General features: G+C 42.4%; 4 protein-coding genes across 11 annotated transcripts; 1 reads left to right on the forward strand and 3 right to left on the reverse strand.

Annotated features, from left to right (window-relative positions):
- Positions 1-138: 138 nt before the first annotated feature.
- Positions 139-6,396, reverse strand: LOC147223511 (ubiquitin carboxyl-terminal hydrolase 48). 7 transcript variants are annotated; one of them, XM_086166309.1, is made up of 12 exons: positions 5,985-6,396; positions 5,364-5,494; positions 5,191-5,287; positions 4,960-5,075; positions 4,354-4,424; positions 3,880-4,005; positions 3,709-3,804; positions 3,464-3,592; positions 3,250-3,378; positions 3,091-3,159; positions 2,796-2,830; positions 139-1,880 (listed from the first exon to the last, which is right to left on the reverse strand). In XM_086166309.1, exons 2-10 carry the CDS (start codon positions 5,419-5,421, stop codon positions 3,115-3,117), a joined length of 867 nt encoding a protein of 288 aa, XP_086022435.1. In that variant the 5' UTR covers positions 5,422-5,494; positions 5,985-6,396; the 3' UTR covers positions 139-1,880; positions 2,796-2,830; positions 3,091-3,114. The 7 variants fall into 7 exon arrangements, with proteins under 7 accessions (XP_086022435.1, XP_086022431.1, XP_086022434.1 ...); XM_086166305.1 differs by having other exon boundaries at positions 3,119-3,159; positions 5,985-6,393; XM_086166308.1 differs by having other exon boundaries at positions 2,796-3,159.
- Positions 6,218-8,405, forward strand: LOC147223512 (uncharacterized). The gene is given in 4 exon segments (XM_086166156.1): positions 6,218-6,229; positions 6,871-6,961; positions 6,964-7,009; positions 7,964-8,405. Coding segments are annotated over 4 exon segments (324 nt in total). The 3' UTR covers positions 8,139-8,405.
- Positions 8,406-8,596: 191 nt separating this feature from the next.
- Positions 8,597-13,928, reverse strand: cirop (ciliated left-right organizer metallopeptidase). The gene is made up of 13 exons (XM_086166310.1): positions 13,834-13,928; positions 13,195-13,246; positions 12,945-13,094; positions 12,511-12,636; positions 12,281-12,365; positions 11,606-11,751; positions 11,342-11,525; positions 10,794-10,863; positions 10,617-10,713; positions 10,393-10,500; positions 10,153-10,290; positions 9,494-9,591; positions 8,597-9,404 (listed from the first exon to the last, which is right to left on the reverse strand). Exons 3-13 carry the CDS (start codon positions 13,092-13,094, stop codon positions 9,203-9,205), a joined length of 1,404 nt encoding a protein of 467 aa, XP_086022436.1. The 5' UTR covers positions 13,195-13,246; positions 13,834-13,928; the 3' UTR covers positions 8,597-9,202.
- Positions 13,929-15,407: 1,479 nt separating this feature from the next.
- Positions 15,408-24,002, reverse strand: lrp10 (low density lipoprotein receptor-related protein 10). Of its 2 annotated transcripts, none has more exons than XM_086166405.1 (10): positions 23,897-24,002; positions 22,443-22,604; positions 22,275-22,307; positions 21,705-21,849; positions 21,308-21,501; positions 20,613-21,187; positions 20,097-20,533; positions 19,017-19,211; positions 17,915-18,044; positions 15,408-17,306 (listed from the first exon to the last, which is right to left on the reverse strand). In XM_086166405.1, exons 2-10 carry the CDS (start codon positions 22,498-22,500, stop codon positions 16,674-16,676), a joined length of 2,400 nt encoding a protein of 799 aa, XP_086022531.1. In that variant the 5' UTR covers positions 22,501-22,604; positions 23,897-24,002; the 3' UTR covers positions 15,408-16,673. The 2 variants fall into 2 exon arrangements, with proteins under 2 accessions (XP_086022531.1, XP_086022532.1); XM_086166406.1 differs by having other exon boundaries at positions 23,892-23,939.
- Positions 24,003-24,964: the final 962 nt, after the last annotated feature.

Raw genomic sequence — 24,964 nt, forward strand, 5'->3', positions numbered from 1 at the left:
TCTGCCGTTGTAACAAATAATGTAAAAAAAAATTGTAATACTGAGCAAAACAAGCTAAACTGAACTACTAATTACCCTCCAAAAGGATAGAAAGAAAAAAATGATTGTTCAATGAAACATGATCACCAGAAATCTCAGACTAACAGTTTATTTGTAATGCAGGAAAAGACATTTTGTGTTCATAACACAGGACAAAGGAGTTTGAATATCGGGACTGGAGACCTGGTGGCAAAGCTCCAAAAAGCCATGTTTGTGCCAATAAGGGCCGCGCCAACAATCAGCTGGAACACCGCAAGGAGTGCAAGGACATTGAGCTTCCCCAGGTGGTCGGTGTCAAGGCGTGTCCATCCACTTGGGCCTGTCTGGGCGGCTGTATGCACATCCACTGCCCTTGCTGTCTGATCAAGTTCTGCTTTTTGTGCCTGAAAGTATCCAAAGTGTGCCTGAGGACGAGCACTCACTTCCACCCCTGCAATGACAGCATTGCTCCCGGACAAATATTCTTTCCCGTCTGGCACCGATTCTAGAGGAAGCCTGTTCATAAGGGGAGCTTACAATTATACGGTTTTCACACTAGATGTGTTAAGATTCCATTAAATAATCTCCTGTGAAACAGTGTAATGGACCTGCATCTTCATCTAAATATAAAGTAATAACAGAAAGAAAAAAAATGACAAATGAATAAACAATCTTTTTAAGTGGAGGCATGCCTGTATTTTGTAAGAATCCTTCCAATGCATCGCATTACAGGTCAGATTATCTTGACATGGTTCCAGCTGGAGCTGGAAGCCTAGAGCCTCAAGACATTCGTCCATATTTTCTGAAAAGCCAAACTAAGCAATCTGAATTTCAAGGAAATATATATATAAAAAAAAAAAGAGGTTTAACCTTTTTTTGGTTGATTACAATAAATGTACCTGATAATTTGGGGAGAAAATGACAGCATAAAAGTACCTGCAGACAGAAGTTACTAAATTAAAAAAAAATTAAAAAGCTTTATCCTTTATTTTATTAGTCATAACCAGTTGTTTACCTGTAGCATGATCTTTGGTCTGAGTCTAACTTCAATAAAATTACTGGACGAATGGTTTTAATTTGGCCTGATGGAACAGTCTTCACACCAGCAGAGACAGGCTGAGAACAAAAAAACATTTTATTACAGAAACCAAAAAAATAAAGCGGGGGTACCAAATACAAACCACCCTCGTCTCAAAGCCTTTTATACTTCCGTTCTCAGTAAGTTCAATGACATTCATAACATAAAACCATCACCGCAGGACACATTAGACTATCGTGTTACCTCCACGGCTCTCTGTTGACTTGTTTCTTAGTCTTTGAAACATTTATTCCCCGTCGCTGATGTTCAGTCCTTTTTTTTCTTGTGAGCGATTGCGGTTCCTTTCGTTTCCAGTCATCGTCTTCACTGATGGTCGTTGTGTAAAGGCCGGGCGAGTATGCCTGCACCCGGTGGGATGATGGAGGCCGCTCACGAGAAGAAACAGGAGGTGACTTTCCTCCCGCTCTTCCATCCGCTTCCCTTCTTTTGTTCACAGCAGAAGCCTCCACTGTGTTATCTCTTATAAGGCTTCCACGAGCTGTTGTGCTTCTCATCCTGTCAACGACAATGTCCTTTGGTTGTTTTGGGGACTTACAGTGTGGCGCAAACACACACTCCAGGCAATGTGTTCCTGACTGCCCTCCCGGAGTCCCTCTCGTATCCTCGGACTGAAGGAGATAATGGCGGCTATATGATCTCTTGCTCTGCACATCTTTGTACTTCAAATCTTTTTCACCGGTGCAGAAATGTTCCCCCGGCGGAGCCTCTGCACTTGCCACTACGGCACATCGTCCAGCAGCTTCGCTTTCAGGTAGCTTGCTCACTTTGAAAGGACAGACGAGGGACTGTGATGCATTTTGCATTTAAATCAAAATAATCAAAAAAATCACCTCAAGATCAACAAAGAACTGCAGCAAAGTATTACATTGAAGCCTAAAAATATGAGGCAATCTAAATACTGGCAGATTATCATCAATAAATGCAGAAGTGAATCTAATGCAGCCTCAGGGCAACACGGGCCAGTGTCTCCCTGAGCCAGGCTCAAGCCCAGATAAATGCAGAGGGTTAGTCGCAGCAAGACAGAGATTAAGTGTGTTCCCGGGTGGAACGGTGAGGCTACAGGGAGTGGAGATCAAGACGTTAGAGGATTTCAGGTACTTTGGGTCAACAGTTCAGAGCAGCAGAGAGTGTGGAATAGAGGTAAAGAGACGGGTTTAAGCAGGTTGGAATGGGTGGAGAAGAGTGTCAGGGGTACTATGTGATAGAAGACTATCAGCCAAAATTAAATGAAAGGTGTACAAGACAGTGGTGAGACCAGCGATGCTGTGTGGCCTAGTTACAATGACAAGGTGAAGATGCTAAGGTTCTCTTTGGGAGTGACCAGGATGGATAGGATCAGGAATGAGTCTATCAGAGGAACAGGACATGCTAGATGTTTTAAAGAGAAGGTCAGAGAGGCCAGACTGAGATGGTTAGGTCAAGTGCAGAGGAGGGATAGTGAATATATTGGTAGGTGGATGCTAGAATTGGAGCTCCCAGGCAGGAGGTCTAGTGGAAGACCAAAGAGAAGATTTATGATTGCAGTGAGAGAGGATATGAAGGTAGTTGGTGTAAGAGAGGAGGATACAGGGAATAAGGTTAGATGGAGACGGTTAATTCGCTGTGGCGACCCCTGAAGGGGAAAGCCGAAAGGAGAAGAAGAAATGCAGAAGTGCATTTAATGTATTCATGATCTTACCCTTCCTGTACATGAGGAGGTATGCCGTACAAGACCTGGTAAAAAAAAAACAAAACAAAACAACACACTTAGTATCATATTACACACACTTTTGTAATGTTTAAGTATTCATTGAATAATCCCTCACTGGCAATTAGTTCCTCTTGAAGAGACTACTGATCAGTAGGTATTTACTTCAGTCAGTCTTTATGTTATTTTATCAATCCTCAGACAAAATACTATACCAATACTACCCTGTTACTATCTTGAATGTGTATATCTAAAGTTCAAAAACTAAAGTAAGTGTACTCATCACCGTGGAAAAAAAAGAACTCAGACTTTACATCAGAGTCTTTCTATCATCGTTGAAGAGTGGATTTCGGACCTGCGGAAGATAAAAAAATAAAAATAAAAAGATAAAGTGACAATTACTGTCACATTGAATCGGCATTGGATTGGCGTGGAAAATCCTCACGATTTCAACAGCGCGGTCGTTAAAGTGATACCACTCGAGTGTTTCAAAAGATTTGATGTGAGCAGTATAGTGGCCCCCCATCAGATTACCAAAGTGGTGAATGACAGCGTAGAGGTCATACGTGTCTTCCTGCGCAGAGAAATCGCAGTTGGTATAGTTTACAAGGTTCAAAATAAAATGATCAATTGTGGGGGATACATGTGGAAAAAAATACCTTTTGTACTAAAGTTTGCGGCACTTCGACGTTGCAGTGGAGCTTGACGTAACGGTTGCCCTCAGGGTCACAGCTAAATCTCTTCAGCATGAGGGTCAGAATCTCTGGGTTGTGTATTATTTCACACTCCTGCCACATCAGGAGAACGATCACGGTGAGGCAGAACGATCACGGTGAGGCAGAACGATCACGGTGAGGCAGAACTCACCGAGTCGTCCGTCATAACAATTGAATCCATTGCTCACCAAGTTTGCCTCTTCCTTTCTTTTGCACCGGCTGCAGTACATCTTATTGTCCCCACTAACTCTCTCTTGCTTAAAGAAAGTCTCCAGTCCTTTTGCCTGTGAATATGAACAAACTTCCGTTTCATCTCCAACGGGGAACAAAAGGGACGATCACTCACGGCAAGGTAGTACCACTGTGTCAGTTTCGCTGCGCGAATCCTCCACCACAAGAGGTAGAATCCAGAAGCAGCTGCTGGATTCCCTGCTGTCACTGCACTGGAGGCACGTGGTCTTATGTCTCAGCTCCCCTTTGAATATCTACACAGTACATACGGTCAGTATGGGTTTCTGGTACAGCAACAGAACATGAGCCATCTTTTTACATTAAAAAAAGTTGCCTTACTGACAAATCTCTAAATATACTACCTAATGCACTTTCAGTTCATTTTAATGCAATAAAAATGAATGTTGCCAAGCATATAAAAGCGACACTAAGTTAACTTCATACTAGCATCAACAATCTCAATTAAATACAATAGAAAGCAGTTAGCAGAATTTCTTTTTAAAACATTGTAATTGTTAGACCAAAGAAAGGTTACAAAGGTAGTTATAAAGGGGTAACTATGTACAGTATCAGACGCAACCTTGCTCTGGATTTATTTCTACCTTGGAAGCTTCTGGATTGGTTAAAGACAGGATCTTCTCCAAATACTCAGCAGCATCACGTTGCTTGTAAACTGAAAACAGCAGTGAGTAAGACAGGGAAACATATAAACAGGATCAGGATCAGAAGCGGCGTCTCATAAAGCTGGGCGACATTCGGATATACCAAGTACATTTTTAATATCAGAATATGTTTTGCACAGTTTTTCTTCCAATATTCAGATCTCTGTTTTATCCTCAGTAAGGTCACTTCAATGATGTCACTTCAATCATAAATCACTGCTAAACAATGAATGTAGCGGCTATTTGCGAATTCTGAAAACCAGTTCTGAAAACCAATTCTGAAAACCCATGACTTAGAAATGTGGGGGAAAAATGTCATTTACCAAATTTTCCTTAAACAAGAGCAGACTTTGAACAAAAAAGCTGATTTTAATTGTTCATGAAGGTGTTCTTAAGGCATCTTTATCCAAAACCGACTCCCATGATATTTCGCATCATCGCACAAACATCTGTGTGTGTGTGTCGTGTTCCTGACATCAGGCAAAAAGCGGCTTCCCTCCACCGTGATTGCCTAAAATTGGCAAAAAACTGATGAACTTGACTTACCATCCGTGATCCCCAGCCCCTCTACGATGTCATGTGTTCCTGCTGTGTGTCTCTCTAAATCAGAAAACAACCTGGCCAGTTGTGTGCTGAAGGTCAATGAATCTACCCTGCAGCATCTATGTCCAACATGAGAGTTGAATGTCCCGTTAGTAGGTGCTGAACTTAAGACCATTCCACTTCCTGTCCAGGGAGTGTCAGGTTTTTGTTTTGTTTTTTGGTTTGTTTACAAACCGTTTTATGGCGTCCCTGAAGTCTGGTGTCATGAAGAGCGCCTGAAGTACGCTGTTCAGGTAGCAGGTAAGTCCTGGGCTGGTCAGCCCGTGATAATCTAAAGAAAAAAAAAAAGGGTTAAATGGAAAATAACTGACATGTCATGTCTGGAATCATCATTCCAGCTTACTGACCTGACAACAAAATGCTGTCCAGTTTCTCTTTGAGCATTTCCACACGTGGATCTCCCATACTGATGAATCTGGAAGCGGTGCGGATGGGTTCTAATGATCACATGTTGTTTTTTCTGATGTTTGGATGGAGCCTGAAGAAATAAAGTAGAAATGTGTGTTCGATGTAAAACAAATCTGGGTCTAGACTCTAGATATTTTTCCCTTTAACCTCTAGAGTCTAGAGGTTAAGGGGAAAAATATTGATATTCATATACAATATTGAGAAGCTACTTCTTCCATCTCTCTCAACCATTATTACTTGTAAAAGCCAGGAGTTAGGGAGCCCAACTTCCAAATATAGTAAATTCACCAACTACGATGTCGGTTTATAAATATATTTATTATTCTACATTGTTTTCAGAAATAATGTAATATAATTTCGCACTGTATTTGACGCTTTGAAATGTCCCGAGTTTCTTATGAGTTTGATTTTAAATGTAACTTATTGCTGCTTTTAAAATAATACATCGCTAATGTCTTCTTGGATACATCACAGAAAAACTCATAACACTGTGAATTCACGACACTTTGCGTAAATATAGAAGATATATTGACAGACAGCTGATCGATAAGCAGGGTTACCTGTTTTTTATTCACCGCACAGACGGACTTCCGGTATTCGGGGGTCAAGCAGCTAAAAAGAGGCTAACAAAGCTAATAAATGCTAACAAAGCTAATAAACGCTAAAATTCGATCGGCAGTAAGAAGAACCAGGCAGCGGGACGAATTGGACACACATAAACACATATATTTCTAAATATACACACATACGCGAGCACGTTGACGATTTGCGTTTTCGCAAGCCAAAGCGAGCAATGGCGAGTCCTGTAACTTTAAATTTCAGTCTCAGTCGGAAGCGGAAAAGGCGGCGAACCTTGCGGAGGCCTCGGAGCGCAAGTTTAAAAACTTATATTCAATCAATAAGTCCTCGTTATCAAACAAAGAAGGAATATATTTAAAAAAAACGATCAGCGTGGGGATTGACATCTGACTAACTAAGGTAAGACATTAGCTTTAGCTGAAGAGTTGCCTTTACTTTCACCTTTGCCACTTGAAACTAATGATCACAGGCTCTGTATTTATTTATATATGATTTGTTACTGAAGTTTGATTCAGATGTGAGATATTTGAAAAAAAAAAAACACAGTTTGTACATTTTGTGCGTGATAGATTCATAAATTGTAGAACATTATTATTATCATTGTTATTGTTTTATTATTAAGCCATTCAAAATAACTGTAAACAACATAAATAAGCTGTCAAGTATTCATTAGTGATAAAGAAACACAATATATTTTAACAATGTTATGAAGGCTGCTTTTTTTTCAAATTCAGGAATTGTAAAGAATCTTTTAGACCACATAATTTTCGCATTTATTCCAGTAATGGATCTGAGTTCTTGTTTTTCCCAACACGGTATCTTCACAGCAATGATGACTTGTGACACTTGGTTAGTTTTGTCTTACAGAGTCTAGCCGGCCTGCAGCTGTCTCCGCTGTGGATGGAGCTGGAGGAGAACAGGTACGATCCACTCAATGGATCCTTGAAGTTGGTCCAGAGGAAGATGAACTGGAACAAGAACAGCAGCAACAGTTAAACTCTGCATTGTACTGCTGTCATACAGCGCTGATGTACGAAAAACACACATTGTATTGAATGTGTTACTTTTCCCTCCCAACATCACCCCCATCCTCCGTCAACTTCACTGGCTGCCCATCAAACAACGCTTTCACTTCAAGATTCTACTCACCACCTACAAAACCCTCAACAACCTCGCCCCCCCCCGTATCTCACAGATCTCCTACATTGCCACTCTCCAGCTCGCCGTCTTCGCACCTCAGATGCAAACCTCCTCACTCCGATCACCAAGTCCAAGTACCGCACCCTGGGGGACAGAGCCTTCGCCGTCCCCCCACCCCCACCCCATACGCTCTGAAACTCCCTCCCGCCCAGCCATCCGAGAGTCCAATTCACTGCCATCCTTCAAAGAAAACCTCAAGACGCACCTTTTCCAAACCACGTACAACACCTGAGACTTCTTTCCCAGCACCATCAAATCACCTACATTTTTCTCCCTCCTAGTCTTGTGTTTTCCCCCTTTATATTTACGTGTATTGTAGTGTCCCCTTACCCCCACTCAGCCTTTCCCAATAAGTGTGTGTTTGTACTGTTTCATTTGTCTCTTATTTGTAAAGCGTCTTTGAGTATCATGAAAAGCGCAATAGAAAACTTATGTATTATTATTATTATTGTTAACATCACCCACGGCCGTGTCAACAGTGACTCACAGATGTCCTTTTTGTTTTTCGGACGCCAGGCTCCAAAGATTGTGACCTCAGAGCAGAGGTGACGAGATGCTACCACAATCAGCTGGGTCAGGTACCTCTGACGCTCATCTATTTATAGATTCAGTCATGAATTGCTAATCCTCAAAACCAAAGCAATGTTTTGTTTTTTTTTAAGATGGCCATAAACTGTAAACCCCAACTTTTACCATCTTGTCCTCCACATCTATAGCTCATGTGAGATGTTTCCATTCTGTTGAGGAAGTAATGGAAAACATTATTGCAAAGGATGGATTTATCCAATCTGTGTTTGATATGCGTGATATGTAGAGCCACTCAAAAGAACTACCACTTTTGCTGGCAGTCTGACCACTGCGCCAATATCGTCCTGCGGTATCTGCAGACGCGTGCAGCCATGAACCAGCCTGACGTTGAAGGGGTCAGGAACTAACCCTCAATGCGAGACTGTTGTGTTGCAGCCGGGACAGGCTCGCATGCAAGAAAACTGTCCTGTTCCAGCTGCCAGATGACCTTCTGGTTCGTGCGTCTGAAATTTAAAAAGATGTGCATATTGACCAGTTCGCCATACAAAATCTGCAGCACTGGTGTGGCTACAGGACAGATTGCCAGAGTCCCTTGGTTCTTTTTCTTGCATCCGTTGATTTCAAATTTTCTGTGTCAAATTGGAAAGATGTAGAACGGTGGTTTCCATAAACTGCAAATGAACATTTAAAGAAGTGTTGCCTCATGTTCTTGTCATCATACATTCATAAATTCCTTTTTATTTTATTTATTTATTGCAAATTTAGCTGTAACAGCAAGGTGATGATAATACTCCCAAGAGGATAAGCGTCTTTTCTTCATCGCACGAAATGAATTTCTCAGAAACACAAAGCTGGGGAAACAGTGGTTGCAGGACGAAGGTTCTGGGTTCAACTCCGACAGGCCTTTCAGTGCACAGTGTGCATATTCATTTTGTGAATATATGGTTAACAATGACACCACTAACCACATTCAAACTGTGGATACCTCAGGGTGTGTCAGACTGTCAATATTCTTGACTTGTTACCTCTTGAAGTTTTTAAAGGCCAATCCATTTCTTGCTTTATGACTCGGCTTTTTAACCAGATGAAGGTCACAGTCTTCATTCACAAAAACAAATAAACAAAAACAGCCACATATACTCAACAAATGTGGTGACAGTTGGTCCACAAGTGATTGAAAACACTCAACTGACAAAGAAATTAAGGTACTAAAGCTTCACTTTCAGTGGATACAATTATATTCATTGTTGTTTAACTAATGACTAATGTCTTATAATTGGGTGGATCACAAAGGATTAATAATTGAAAAAAATCTCCAAGGTGTAAACTACTCATTCAGGTGAGTCTCAGGGATAAAGCTCCAAATACCTGCAGACATTATTGAATGAATTATTTTGAGAGACTGCTCAGGTAGCAACCCGCTAACAGCAGGGTGATAAAAGCAAAATCTGAAAACTTTAAGACACATTTGTTAGACATGGCAGGGACTTTCAACGGCATTGTGGACTCTGACCCTGCGAGCCCAGTATCTCCTGGCTCCAGACAGCCAGGCCACAGCCAGGAGGATCACAGAAACAGCCAGGCAGGTCACCGTGGGAATGCCCTGACCTGCAGCAGGCCTCAAGGATGACCTACTGCAATCCTGGTCTGAAGTGAAAGCCTTGGTGGGAACACTGGGAAAAAAAAAAAAAAAGATTTAAGATTAGACTCTTAGAATCAGTTTGATCTGAAAAATGACACACTAAGATAACTTTACTCTCACCTTGAAGAAATTGGAAAAATATGGGCTGCAGGAGCAATGTCAGGGTTGAGACACAACCGTCTGTCAGGGCACAGAACTGAACCCTCATACCCGTTTATCTGACCAATAAAAAAACAGAAAATTACGAGTATATAATATTATATATTAGACATTACAATACTTGTAGAATTTCCTAGTCATTTTCTTGACATTCTTTTTCGGACCATTTCTTTTTGATTTAGGTTTTCATTCTGGCTGATTTTAGTCAGCCATTTTCATTCATTCTGGCTGATTTTAAGGCAATAATGCTCCCAGTGGGAGAAAAAAAAGGAATAAGAATTTAAATCCCGAATCAGAATTCTGTTTCTGAAATAAAATTCTGATTGATCTTTCCGCCGAATAACATCAATTCAGCATTATTGCCTTAAAATCAGCCAGAATGACTTGAAATAATAAATAATAATCATCAACATAATAATAGTTATAATAATAATAAGTAATTTTTTATTACCGGTACTATTATCATTATTGCTGTTGTTGTTATTAATGATATATAATAACATATCATTATTTCTTTTAGTATTACTATATCATTGTCAGTATTCATACTACTCTTTATTTAAACTGAGAGTCATATAGACTCTCTGAACAATATTGTGTGTTGACAGTTTGGCTGTTACCTGAACAGCATCTCCGGCAGGGCAGTCCACCCAGCTGGAGCCGGACACCTGGATTTTGTACCTGTTTGGTCCGGTACACCTGTGTCTGTAGCATCGTCCAACCGCAGCATCGCCGAAGAAGGGAAATTGACTCTGGTTCTACAGGGAGGAGAAACACAGCAAGGGAAAGTATGACCCGTTTTAGGTTTATGATCCACGATCCCTTTCAGAGAGCTGACAAATATATACCTGATTACACACCTGTCTGGTGAGGTTGGAGAAGAAACAGCGGCTGTCAGAGCCAAAAATCTCCCCACCCTGCAGCTCTTCAACTGACTGTTTGTTATTTTCCTTTTTCCAGCACTCACTCTGAAAGAAATCATGCAAATTGATATTAACTATAAACAAAGACAAAAAAAAACCATTTCCAAAAATTAAAATTAATTATTCAACATATAAATCACAGGAGTGCAAATAAGACCCACTCCATTCTTGAGTTCTTTGTACACACGGCAGCCATCCAGATACGGATCGCTCTCGCACGTTCCCTTGTTGAAGTGAAGATAATGACATCCAATTCCGCTACGAATGAAAACCAGTGATACCTTCAATTCAATTCAAAATACATTTATTGTACATATGAAAACGTTATTTAGACGGACCTGCCGGTGCAGAAAAAGGAGGAGGAGTTGTCATGACAGCTGGCCAGGGAGCCAAATGATGACCCTTCACCTATAAAAACATTTATTCCCAAAAAAAGCTGATAAAAACAAACACACACACAAGTCTCAGAATTTGCAAACAAAATTCTAAATTTTGAGTGATGATGTCTGATTCGGTCATAGCAGCCATTCCCATCATTTTTAGATTATTATCAAAAATTTCAAGTCGTGTTTGGATATCAACAATAAACTACAGCTTAACAGCATTTGGATCGGTATATTGATGATATTGTAGCCAGTTACGAATGTTGGGGTTTATGTTGATGCTTGTTTTCTGTGTGATTTCATGATTTCTGGGAATTTTGTGGGTGATGTTTGGGGTGCAAGGAATTCTGGGGTTTTACCTGGATTTGGACGGAAACAGAGTTATTGCTGACTTGGGTGGCGTGGCTGTGGCCCACAACAACTATTGCTTATGAAACAGACGTTTTATTCCTGACTACAACGCTACAATATCTATCATCACCAATATTCTCCTGTTCACCCACCATCTCCCCACACAAGCCTGTGCGCCTGGCTCAGGTTGACCGTGTACCAGCCAGTATCCTGAAAAGCTGCTAACGTGATCGGATCAATCCAGGCGGCGGTGGAATCCTCCAGCGCCGCCTCCATGATGGATCCCCGCAAGACTCGGGACTCCCAGTGAGAGGAAACGCGACCAGGGGCCACATCCTGCGGAGAGTATGTGGGGGCAGGGGGGAGGGTGAATGGTGTAGGTATCTCAGAGGGAACTGGCTTGGGCCGCTCAGTACCCGGTTCTCCAAGGGACCTCCGAGCTCAGGATCAGGGGATGCGAGGTGCTTCTGCAGGGCCGAGATGACAGACGGGCTGTAGATCCTCATCTGGCCCGAGCCATCAGCGTGAGCGATCTTGCCCCAGGGAGAGCATCCTGCAGCAGCTGCAGGATGGAGACGCTCAGTGGACGGGCGTCATTGGTTTTGAGGATCACAAGTACGGGGTGTGCAGTGACGTTAAAGGTCCGCTGCACTGCACTGCACTTCACGACATAAAAACACTCGATGATACCGTTTGCATTTTGCCCATCGCTCTCTTGTAACTTTACAAATCAAGACATCACAAGACTTCAGCCGTGATCTTCATCATCCGCCTCAAAGTTAGTTCACCACTGGCCTCAATCATCTTGTGCAATTTGACTTGATGCATCACTTTTACTTTTACACTTCTGATCTTTCTATTCTTTCTTTTTGTGCAAGCCTTTTTTTAAATGTTATTTTGCCTGGTATATCTCTCAATTCTGTCCCTGATACAGTTACTCAAATACAGATGAGGTGATGGGCTTTCCTCCTGTGGAATCGGTGACCTTGGAGGTTTGTTAAAATGAGTAAGGACATCACTGTTTATATGACTAAAGGATAAACACCTCATTTGCTCTTTTCAATAAAAAAAAAATTAGAAAGTCAGGGAACCTTTAACAGAAGAGGAACAGTCCCTCCAGGTGTGGAAGAGATCTTTCGAGAAACCTAGGACGTGAAACAGCTCGTGGATCACAGTCTGGAAAACACAGAAGCACAGTTGTACTTAAAAAGTTGTAATTCTTATTAGATTTTAATAGACAGCTAATATCATATAAACAATTAGCAAACCCAAACTGCCTTTTTCCTTCCCCAAAATAGAATTTTTAACGTTTGCCTCAGACCTGCACGGCAGCCCGGTGACTGTACGCGGCCCCGGACAGTTTGTCCCGGCAGATGACCACCACCCCGGCCGAGGGTCGCCCGTCGGTGTGCGTCCGGCAGTGGGCTGAGTAAGCCAACACCTGAGGCTGCAGGGGAAAAGTTAAAAAAAGGATGAAACAAGACGCTGAACATGACACTGAAGACGTGAGTCAACTTGTATAATATATTTTTCATGATTCATCATCAGTCTGTATCGATATTGAAAAAAACAAAATTTTTTTAGGATCTGTTAACCTTAGAAAAAAGCAATAACACGCTCTACAATCAAAAAACAACTGTGAAACTGGAAACTGCTACATTTTTTAAATATGATAACTTTATCACTTCCAATTTAACACTGTTATATTGGTTGACAGAGAATCTGACAGCGGAGGTGTGTGAGGTGGGTCTGTACCTCGGCTCTGCACTTGTCAGTGGCCTGTGTGTGCAGGTAAAGCACAAAGTCGGCGTCAGCGAGTCCGGCACCTCCAGGCCGGATCACAATCCTGCGAGTTGAATGAGCCTCAGGGAATATATCACACCCAGCCAGGTGCTCATCTGGCATCTGACCGTCACAGACCAAGATATACAGAAGCAGAAAATGCAAGTACACGCAATAGTTTAGTGCTGGCTGAAGGTTTATGCATTAACTGATTGGTACTTACAGTCACATCCAGACAGGTCTCAGTTGTGTAGCTGCTGTAAGCTCTTCCGCACCTGCAGGGTGAGCATTAAGACTCAAAACTCATGCTGTTTTCTCATTCAGTTATAAATTTTGAGCATTTTGGAAATTTAATTGCGCAATTTGCTTATATTCCCTCAAGTACTGACTGATTTGAAATCGATCAGAAATCAATTATCAGCTGACTAGATTCGCCAAAATCTATACTTTTTTTTTGCTGTAAAATAAGTTAAATCAATAGATAATTAATTTTTGTCTCATTTTGTCATGGCAAGGTACTTCTTTTTGGATCGTGGCTCAGTGATGCATTTGAGGTGCTCCCTAGAAAACTTTAACACTTACACGGTGTCAAAGCCTCACAATTAAAAAAACTGAACTCAGCCCCTTAAAAGTAGTAGAGCAACTGTATGGGGTTACAAAAATCAACCTATAAATAATACAATAATTAATTTAGTTTAGAAAAGAGAATGTGAGCTCTGATGCCACGTCAAGCTTAGGTACAACTGAGGTCAAACCCACATTACCATTTGGTATTTTTAATGTTTTCCGGGGGGAACTAGTCTGTACATATACTGTATGCACTTCCTTGTGCACAGAGAGCGAAAGAGAGAGACACACAAACCTGTCGTGGTTGGCAGTGCTGGAATTCCTCCACAGAAACTTGCAGTATTTGTTGATGTCCCTACTAAGCAGCAAAGGCCCTGGAGCTCTGTCAACTATTAACATAAAAGAACCGCTAGACTTTGTGTGTATGTGGTTGTTGCGTTGCATAATGCTGTTATTCACCAGAGAGTAAAGAAGACACGGTGTTAACGGCCTCTTCCACAGCTGCCTTCAGCCGTCCTCTCTCAGGCTCTGATAGGCTGTCGCTCTCCCGTGAAACCCAGGTCTTAATCCTGATTGGCTGTGGAGAGACCAGATGCGGGGCGACTGAAACATTCCTCTGTTCTAGCATCACATCTGTCCAAGGTGCTGTTCTCAGTTTGGGCCGCCTGCTCAGCGGCTCAGACTTTGGCTGGGATCTGGCCCGGCCGGGTGGGCCGCCACCCGGGTGGATGTTTGCAGCTCTGCCCACTCTGACCTGCGCCTGAACCTCATCAAAGATGCACTTCGGAGGGGATCCAGGCAGCTCAGCCACGAGCAGTGGCAGCACCACCCAGAACCTCTGCAGCCGAGTCAAAGCCATAATTATGGCTGGGACCTATTTAGGGTTAAAGTGAGGAAAAGCATTACTTATGTAACTTGAGTTGGATTTCTTGAACAGCTTCGTGTAAAGATAACGGTGAGACTAACTACAATTCTGCAATTTTGACATTTCACATGCACTGAAGGGTCGAGAAGTCATGCATGTTTTTTTTTTCTAAAGTAAAACCAGATGTTATCCCTAGTAACTATGACCAAGATGCATCTTTAACTGCAGACCAGAAAATCTAGATGGAAACAGATATTTCCTCTTGAGCTTTCCGCTCCAAAGCATGAGGCCGCAAGCAACAGTACAATTAAAATCCAGAGATTTAAAAAAGTACAAGTAAGTATAAATAATTACCTGAAAGATTGATGGAACTTTTCACCGTCCATTTAGTCCCAAACCCAAGTGTGTTCTCTCAGATGTTACCGCATGTTGTCCTTGGAGAGTAAAGATTCTGGAGAGCCTCGAATTCCTTCCAGAACAACTGGTGACCAGATCTCTCGAGTACGTGCGAGTTATCCCAGCAGGTTTTTGAATACAAAGCGCAGCATAGTGACGTCTGTCTTTCCCTAAGCGACCTACGGCCAGGCCCTTTTCACACCTGGCTGTAGGATGCAACCTGAAAAGCAGAGGTTTGGGAGGGAACGCAACCAGGATGCACTGAGATGTTGTTTTTTCCACACCACTCAGAATGTTGGCTGACAGGATCCGTGACATGATATAAATAAAGTATTTGGAAATGATAGAAGAACCCACCATATGATTCCATCTCCCATTTTCACATGATAAGATCATGTAAACACCTCGATTGTAATTTTGCGTTTTTTGGGGGTCAAATTAGTCGCAGCATTCGCTCGTTCCAACACGATGTGGACAGAGCAGGCAGGAGTTCTGGCCACAAGTGTGTCTGCCGATGCTTATTGACAACTCATTCTCATGCCAGGTGTAAAGAGATCGTTAGATTATTGGAATTTAGTTGCTTACAAAATATATACACACAAAATTAATACAGCAAAAAGTGCAAATTGTTTAATCTCAGCCACATTGTTACTTATATACAGTGAACTTGACCCTAATAGACCATAAAGTCACTCTATTTAACTCATTACATTGCAAACTGAAATTGTTCCAGCTACTCCACATCCTAATACATTCAACAACACAATTTAAGAGGAAAATGAAGAGAAGTTGCTAAAATAAAACACCGTAAAATGTACATTAATACAAATGGCACACCATAGATCTGTTGCGTCAGAATGTGACAGGATGTGATTGTTTTCCCCTCGGGGTACAAGATTCAAGTTGAGGTTATATCGTGAATATGGGGCCACCCCTTCCATCACGAGGGCACCTCACCTTCCGCACGTACGCACACAGACACGTATCCTAAATCAGGCACCAAAGAGATTGTCTTTTGACACTTTTTGCTCGAGACAAAATCACATACATTCGCTCGGACACACACACGGACACACACGCACACACGTGCAAACACACCTGCGTACTGGAATGCCGCAGTCGCGTCGTGTGCACTTAAATGATCCAACAAGTTATTGCCAGCTTGGAGAGGAGACATGCATTGTCATGTTATAGTAAAGCCATTGAGGTGTTCCATGCTTGTGTGTTTTGATGTGAATAAAATGTGTGTGTGAGTGTGTGTTTGCGTGTTTCATTGTGCAGTGTGTATAATTTACAGGAAACTCCTCAGAAAGGCACTTAAATAGGGGAAATTATCTTCTTCCATAATGTCCGTGACACAACAATGGATGGGATACTAGTGGCAGAAGTATGTGGAGACAGTCCACATCCGCAAACATACTTCACTGTCTTGGACTAAAACGCATTCACACAATTGCAGTCAGACAAACAAAACTATTTCCCATCATGTTATTTGAAAACTCATTCAGTATGACAGTAGCCGGCGCTGGGATTGGGAAAGGAACGACTCTTCTGTGCAAAAGTTTACCTTCTATGTGCAGCCTAGCATTATTTAAGTGCACGTCCAACATACACCTACACTCACGGACATACATTGGCCATGCTTGTCTAAAATGTCCACAAGGTCTTTTAAAATGGTCAAATACTTGAAAGTCAAATCCAAAGCAACTTGAAAAAAAGGCACCAGACTCGCGCAGAGGGGGGCCCATCTCAACGTGGGCCTCTCCTGCGCTGGAGTTTAAACGAATGTGGACAGACTGGGTTTTTAAATCAGTGAGTCAGGGAGGATGTAGTTGTGGGACACGGCGGGCTGAAGAAAGAAGTCATGGAATCATTCAAGTGAGCATGGGCACATCGTCCTCTGAAGTGGTGTCTTCCGACAGGGGGATAAGCAGGACTTCATCGTCAGAAGATGACGAGGAGAAAGAAGGGGAGGCTGACAGGGGCATGGAGTTGGTGGAAGCGGAGGGTGACGCTCTAAAGAGGGAGATGCTCAGGCCCAGCGTGTGGAAGATAGAGGCCAGGGAGGGGCTGCTAGGGGGGGCACTAACCGGAGGGGTGTGGGAAGCGGCCGTGGGTGGGGCTGGCGGCGCGTACGGCGGCGGCGGCGGGGAGGAGACAGGCGGCGGCACCGGAACGGGATGCGAGGCATCGTGCGCTTGTTGCTGCTCCGACTGAGCCAGCAGGCCCAGTTTCTGCGGCACAGGCTGATTGACAGCCTCCACGGCCGACGAGGAGCTGGGAGGGGTGGAGGGGGCCGGGTCCTGACCGGAAGGAGAGGCATCTGGCTGCTGCGGGCTGGAGCTTGACGACTGAGAGGGTCTGGAGTGAGGTCTGGGGATTAAACCCCAGCGTCTCATGCGGCGAACAGCGCGGCGGACAAATCGAGGCCTTCTCCTACGGTGCGGGGAGTTCACGGCGTCCTGACGGAGAAGCTGGAGAATTCCCCTCAAGGAGAGAGTAGATGTCTGAGGGAGGAATGAAAAAATATAGTTTGTGTTATTTTTCTTCTGCCAGAGGTCTGTCTGCAGTCATGAGACAACGATCTAAATTTAGAAAATGAGTAGGTGGTTTTGTCAAATCCCACACAGAATGTGCTTTGTGTTAAACAAACTAATCCTTTCTCCAGTGCACAGGTCAGTCAACATCTTATAAATGATCTTGCACAACCAAAACTCCATCTTAAGGATAAATAAGCACATGACGATAACTTGACTGTTACCGACACGGCCCTCTTTTCACAAGAATAAAGAATTTCTTTTTGTCCCCATTTTCAATTTACAGCACATGGAGTTCTAAACGGTCCACCTTCGGGCAAAGGGTTTAGTTTCTTTAAGATGCTGGTAGAATTGATTTTGATGATCATTAAGTTGGAAGGCCGCATTCCACTATTTTTCCCCACACCCATTCATTCTTGCCAGGTCGAACATACTTATATCTCCTAGCAGGGACCTTGCATACGCATGTTACTGCAGTACTGCAGTAACTGCAGTAACTGAGTTGTCAGACTGAAGGTAGACTAAAAAGGTTTGAATCACGTGTCCCTGCAGGCAAATGTGACTCCTTACAATCTCACCTCATTTGGGTTTTCTGTAGGGAAGTCCTCCACTGGGGGGATGATGCCTTGGGCGATCAGCTGACCATAGGAGGGAGGAGCTTGCTGCTGGATCAGCTCCGCTTCCTGGCGACTGATCGGCGCAAACATGCTGCCAGGGAACACATTATGTCATGAGATGCCTTTGCACATTTGACAGAGCCATATTTTCTGTGAGTTCAGTGAATTACTGCATCAACTACTGCTTCTTACATGAAAGGTAAACTGCCATGGACTTAAGGGATATTGGAGAGGATTTTTCAAATCACACACAGTACACTGAAGGGGTACAAGATGTGCTTTCTGAAAGATGCCCTGCTGGTGAGCCTTGTCGGTGACATAAGACTCAAGATTATCGAGATTATCCGAGATAATCTGACTGGTTGTCTTCGAATGGATTCAGAAATAGAATCTCAGGCAGTGTGTTTATTAAATGAAATAAAAATAGTGGAAATGGCTGCAGATTTTTTTTTTAAACAAAAAGATGGAGAGATACATCAATTAATTTTTATCCAGCCTGTCCTGCCTTGATACATTTTTTAGAATTCTGCATTTTGTCCACATAAATGAAAAAAGTTACATGATATGAAAAAAAGTTTGACATTGTCAAAGTTTTCAAACTTCATGGTCGTTCCTTTGCATTTAACTTGTCATGCCCTTATGAAGCTGCGTTTTTTGGCGCCAAGTTTCCACACCAGTGTTCTGCATGCTTGTATGTGTGGTTGTGGTGTCACTGTGTGCACAATGTGTTCTGCCACGTAATCGGTTTGAGCATCATAACAACGCAGAATCTGCCAGACAGACTTTATCAGTCGGTGATCAAGCACTGCATCCCTAAAAGTAACTATTGAAACTATGCGCCACGTTATCATTTTAAGGAGAGTCAGAAAATAGTGATGCAAATTGATGCCTCTGCATTGTGGACATATGATCCCTCATTACATACACTCGGATTCTTTCACTGCTCTCTGTGGTCATGTGACATCACCTTAAAAAAACCCTATCCTTCTTTCCATGGCATGGAGAACCTCACTAGATGAACAGCCTTCCTAAATTTATTTACAGTGCATGATGTAAAGGTTACCTGTACTCCCTGGTCCTGAGTGAGTAAAGTTTACAAGTGCAACCCATGGCGATAACCAGCAGGAGCCCACAGACCAGACTGCCCACTGTTGCCGCGGTGATGACTTTACGTGGCAGGACCACGGTGCAGTTGAGTTCGTCTGTCCCGTCCTTGCAGTCCACCTGGCCGTCACAGCGCCAGCTCTCAAACACACACCTGCAGGAGCAAACAAAGGCGACGTTGTCTGTAGGACTTCAGGAATGTGATCGAGGAAAACTCGGACATGAAACTGAGCCCCGTGCAACTAGGAATAGAACCAACAGTGTAGAGGCTAATTTGTTTGGTAACAAATTAATAGACAGCGTTAAATATACGACAGATTGAGATACTTTTCATCTAGTAATTCAACAATATACATCTTTAAACAATAAGCATACAGCATCTTTGACTGGTTTATTGATTGTCTGATCAATCAATGACTTAGATCCCTGCTTTTACTTAAGACAGCCTTTAATCATGTAACCACTTTTACGACACAAAAGTATTGTTTTCTCTGTGTTCTGACTCCTTCCTGGAGAAAGTTTCCAAGACGGGTTGATTAACAGTGTGCCTGGAGCAGCAGCGAGGGGCTGCAATTACAAGTCAGGCTTCATTCTACCATAAATTAGTAGTCATTTGATAATCAGAATAGTTGATTATGAATATTACTGAATCATCATGAAATTCCTTTAGTTTAGAACAAAGTGAAAAGAGAACATACAAATACAAAATCCAAAAAAGTTACACTGTGTTTATGAAGCTGGCAAAATGCCCCTTTCCATTACAAATACACCATCTAAATAGTAATATCAATCGAAGCAATACTTTCTGATCACCTTGTTTAAGGAGGCTCTGAAATCAAAACAGGGGAGTGTCATATTGCTCAACTGTCTTCCTGGTCTAAGAGGTTTTACAGGATAAGCAAGAACCCTGTGATTGTCTTGTCAACTTCAATTTCAGACATCAACAGTGAACGTCAATCTGACCCCATACTTAAAACCCTGGGAACTGCAATTTAACACCCATTTGGACACACACACACACACACACACACACACTGACCTGTCACTATCACAATGAAAGGTCCCAGGCTGGCACATGGTGCAGTCTCTCTCATCGCTGCCATCCGCACAGTACAGCTGGTAGTTGCATCGCTCACTGACCGGGTAGCACAAGGGCCTGCCGGCAAAGTGGCTGGATGCCACCATTCTCTGTCCAGCCACACCGCATGCGAACTGGCTCTGACTGCATCCCCTGCAACCCTCCTCGTCCTTTCCCGTCTCAGGACAGTCCCATTTCCCATCACAGCGCTGCTCCTGCGTGAAGCAGCCCCCCATCGTCCCGCCGCACCTGCCCTCCCAGGGAGGGCAGTAGCTCCCGACATGGAATGTGGCATTAAAACCGCTCCCCTCTGATCCAGGCGCAGTCTTATATGTCAACGACAGCAGGCCCGTGTGGGATTCTACTTGCACTGATTTGTAATTGGAGGCACTTGTTATCTGTCAAAAACAGAGGTGGCATGACTAAATATAAAGATCGAATCAATATTCGGATACTTGGATCTGTGCGAATGCTCACCGTTTTGATGAGGTCTCCTTTGCCTTGTTCCCTGTTGTGGACAGTGAGTTTATCCCTGGGCCCCAACACGAGCTGCTGCAAGTCCAGTCTCAGTGGCCGTGAGTCATCGGGGTCCAGAGTCCAAATACAGAGCAGCGGGGGGCCCCGAATAGCTGGAGGGGAAAAGGTGCCGTAGAAAGTCTTGAGAAGCCCTCCGCAAGGCCATTCAATGGGAGCGGGTGTCATGACAGGCTCCCTGTGTGACAGGTGCTGCTCTGGAACCTCCAGCGTCTGATCTGAATCAACCTCAGCTAAATTATCGGAGCTCTCGGTTCCATCCGCATTATTTGGTGAGTCAGGGTTTGCCTCGTGGTTCCTGTTGGTTTTTGTCACTCCGGTGCCCTCGGCGTCCAACATGCTGCCATACGCCGGTGGATCTGGGGTTTCACCTTCTATATCACAGCCCTCCTCATCCGTGCCAAGTCCGTGCCCTTCACCCAGACACTCTACTTGGCCATTACAACGCCAAGAGATTGGTAGACAACGCCCTCCCAAGCACTGGAAAGACGTTAAGGGGCATTCACCATAGTCCGTGTCTGTCAAAGAAAATAGTAGTAAAATAAAGTCAACGGAATATTTGGCAAGACACATTCAGTCATGCTCATTTAACCACATCAACTATTGGCGACTTCTATTGAAGTCGTGTCAAATCATACCTCTGGCATAATTCAGACGGAACTGTGACACAGGGAACACATGCGGGTAGAAGTGGTGCATCACTGTAATATTTCCCCCTGGAAATTCCACGGCCTCTGGTAATTTAGAGCCACAAAGCACAATCGGCTCCCCGCCCATGGATGATTTTAAAGATATCCATTCTTTCCTACACTTGGTTGAAAACTGGGAAAAGCTGCAGAATTGTTTTGAAGAAAAGACAGGGAGAGTGATCAATCAACAACAATTAGAAATTCCAAATGAAACAAAGTCCTCATTTTTGACCCGTCACTATGAACACTGTGTAACAATAAGAGCTTCCATGGAGTCCCTAGTGGACATTTGATTCAATGCAAAGAATCCCACGCAAGTATTGAGTAACATCACTGGCATCTGTACCTGAGAATGATGGGCTCTTGTTCTGAACCCCTAATGAGCCAGCAGTCATATGTGGGGCCAAAGTGGTAGTACCAACTTTTGTAAGCAGAACTCCTTATCTCACCCACTTTGCCATCTAAAATTTGAACAATGCGCCCACAGTGACCTGATAAACAAGAGACAAGCATGTACAGGTTATGAAAATAATTAGAAGAATAACTCTTTCAAACATTTTGTGGTATTGGTTAGTTATATGGATACTTGAATATGATTTAACATCAGCAAATGGCTATTGTTTTTATATAACAATTCTCACTGTCACTGAAAAACATTGACATGGTTGTGTTAAGATTTTTAAAGGATCTTTATCAAACCTGTCATGTCACCAAATCAAAAAGTTTGACTTAAAAGGGTGTTTATACACATATTTCACCCAATCAAATTGGGACAACTTTCAACAATTGGAATTATTACAGGAGACCAGATAGAATGAAAATTGAAAATGTTAAAATGTAATTAAAATGAAAGTTAAACTCCAACGTCTCTTGAAGCCGTGCTTCATGAAATCCACAGACACAACATGAGACTTACTCATAGAAAGGGCCGGCTTGAACCAGCTGCACACTGTTTATGATATAAACAAAAACAGAAGTCAGGGAGGTATTTTATCATCCTGGATGCAGCTGCAAAAACGCCCAAATGAACTGTAGTTCATAAACATGTGAATTGGGTGTATTGGATTGCTGTGGGTTCACTTACCGGTTATGGATAAAAGTAGAAGTGCACAGAAGTTGTAAGTGGCTGTCATTGTGGTCATGGGTATCCACTAAAAGACAGGAAGTCATAAAACAAAACTGGCAGCTAAAAAAAAAACTGTCAGAAAAGTGCCATTGCAGCAGGTTTTGCTCAGGAAGACTTCACCTGCAAAGCGAAAGAGAAGATTACAAAACCTCAACGTCATTGCAAAAAAATGATAAAAGTGTATTCAAATCCCCATGCGAGGAGTCAGGCATCCAATTTGTTAAATGCACTCCAAAATCTCTGTACAATTTTGCTCAGTAGTTCTGCAAATGGGATTTAAACATGATTGCGCGGACAGACCAACCTAAATCTGATGGGTCACGATGTGTTGTATAACTTAACCTAATAACAAGCAATCGGTAGAACATTTCATGCGCTGCTTGGATACAAACTATCACTGTGTTATTTAGGAGATGTGTAGGGGATCCAAGTTAGAAATAACAAAACCCCTGTTCTTAAATGTTTCCCCATCTATGTGAGGTATCCTTGGCTTGTAACTAATGAAGATTTTATTGCTTTAAAGCTATCCTACTTTCTGTTTTAAATGGATAGGTGTATGAGAGGGTTGTCATCTCTTTCTTAAGGTAATGCAACGAGAGCCTTGTTTTTAAAGTTTGTACAAGGATTGTGTTCTTTAAATTTGTACAGCATTAGCCTTGATGAGCTCTGATATCTTCTGTCATAATAAAAGAGGTTTGTATAATCCACACTGTTGACTTTAACCCCTGGCAGAGCGATGAATATTGTTTAACGTCATATATATGACTACAGGAGCTTAAGACAAAAAGTAATCTTGCCACAAATGTGCACACAAAAGAACACTAACAACAAATACACGCACACACGCACACACCTATGGTTGTCGCGGCCTCTTGAATTTTGAGATTAGATTTTAAGAATATAATTTGTACACACACTGTCACTCTCACACACACACACACGCACACGCACACACACACACAACTATTTCCTTCCTATAATCTTCTCAACAATGACCCCGGGAACTTAGCGAAAGGAAATCCTCGATAAACTATGAAGGTGGAGATCTTCCAAACTAACACGGAGAAAAGCTACGGTGATCTCGACGCCGGGACTATTATTACATAACTTGTCTGCAGATACATCTGAATACTGTTGTGAATTTACGACACGACTGAGCAATGTTTGAAAGCCAAAGAGAGCAGCTGTTAGCCACAAGCCATTTTAATAGCCGTTAGCTTCACGGCGAGCTATATGCTAACATCCCCACTTCCCCTGTCTTTCGGTTGCATTTCGTCGTCGGCTACGCCCAGTGAAAACCATATAAAGCAAAGTACGGTGAGGTTTAACAGCCGTAGAAATGATAACATATAGGTATGTCGGGACAAAACATTACAAACGACTTTTAAAAGGAACACAAGCGCGTACTTTACCATCAGTCGGACTTTCCTGTTGACAAATTCTTGGCCACTTCCGTGTTTTTTCATCTCATGACATCAGGGGCGGGGTTTGAGACGTTCACTCATAAATATGTGACTTTCGTTCATAGATCAGAAAATATTTATTCTTATATCGTCGTATTCGTCATCTAACGCTTAATTGTGAGAGTGGAAAATTATCGTGCCAAGAAAGATCGCATCGTTTTCTCAAAAGAAATTTAACTAAAATGACAATTTAGTGTCGCTAGATGGCGACGTCGATCTGTTTATGTCACTGCGTCATGACACAAAGTTTAGGAAGCTTTAAGAAAAAGAAATATATACTAGTACGTTTTGAAAATATAGCAGAGAAAATATATGAAGAAAGAGGATAATAATAAGGAAGCACGTTATAAAAACTCCATTAGACGTGTGTTACACAATAGGAGGTCTGAGAGCACTGAAATAAAGCAACTCGTTGAAGAATTAGCTAATATTCATGAATTAGCTCACACTTGGCTTCCCTGTCAAAATCATGGGATAACAAAGACAATTTAAATACATTTTATGATTTTTGTTTCATGATCAACACTTCTATGTCATTGTTTCAACTGATTTTAAGAATGAATACAGTGGACGATGAATAAGTCTTTTTTTGTCTGAGGGACTGAGAGTGATTCTCAGACTGGAGTTAGAAAGCAAAATAGTATTTACATTTACATATCATTAAACTGGAGTTATTTTCAAATACGACAGAAAATTAAAAAAAAAAAAAAGAGACTGGCTCTAGGAAAGTCCAGGAAAACAATGTTTACTTATAAGTTTTACAACTCATCTAAGATTTAAGAAAAAAAGGAGCTTCATTTAATGAACGCAAAAAAGAAAAGGAAAAACTAGAAGACTAGAATAGCCTTCTATTGTCATCGCGTTTCAAAAACACAACAAAATTGTAATGCTCCTCCATGGTGTAGGAAACAAAAACAGAAGGAGAAGTCTGCAACTAGAGCGGCCAGCAATACTCTTGTAATCAGAGGCTCTTGTAAACATGCTGAGATGAAGTAGATTGCACTTATCGACTAGATG

The sequence above is a fragment of the Fistularia commersonii genome, chromosome 19 (assembly GCF_037954325.1).
Source record: "Fistularia commersonii isolate RoL2024-O1a breed Wild chromosome 19, RoL_Fcom_v1.0, whole genome shotgun sequence".
In the NCBI taxonomy this organism is placed as follows: Eukaryota; Metazoa; Chordata; class Actinopteri; order Syngnathiformes; family Fistulariidae; genus Fistularia; species Fistularia commersonii.

Coding starts and splice junctions, on each gene's coding strand:
- LOC147223511 (XM_086166304.1), bottom strand. CDS start 5,421: ATGGGAGATCCACGTGTGGAAATGCTCAAAGAGAAACTGGACAGCATT. Junction 2,831..3,118: donor GATGATAGAAAGACTCTGAT/GTAAAGTCTGAG, acceptor TTTTTTTACCAG/GTCTTGTACGGCATACCTCC. Junction 1,881..2,795: donor CCTCCTCATGTACAGGAAGG/GTAAGATCATGA, acceptor GTCCTTTCAAAG/TGAGCAAGCTACCTGAAAGC.
- cirop (XM_086166310.1), bottom strand. CDS start 13,094: ATGCCAGATGAGCACCTGGCTGGGTGTGATATATTCCCTGAGGCTCAT. Junction 10,291..10,392: donor TCTCCAACCTCACCAGACAG/GTGTGTAATCAG, acceptor TCCTCCCTGTAG/AACCAGAGTCAATTTCCCTT. Junction 9,592..10,152: donor CTGCCGGAGATGCTGTTCAG/GTAACAGCCAAA, acceptor TTTATTGGTCAG/ATAAACGGGTATGAGGGTTC.
- lrp10 (XM_086166405.1), bottom strand. CDS start 22,500: ATGACCACAATGACAGCCACTTACAACTTCTGTGCACTTCTACTTTTA. Junction 21,188..21,307: donor CCGTCTGAATTATGCCAGAG/GTATGATTTGAC, acceptor TTTCTTTGACAG/ACACGGACTATGGTGAATGC. Junction 18,045..19,016: donor CTCAGGACCAGGGAGTACAG/GTAACCTTTACA, acceptor GTTCCCTGGCAG/CATGTTTGCGCCGATCAGTC.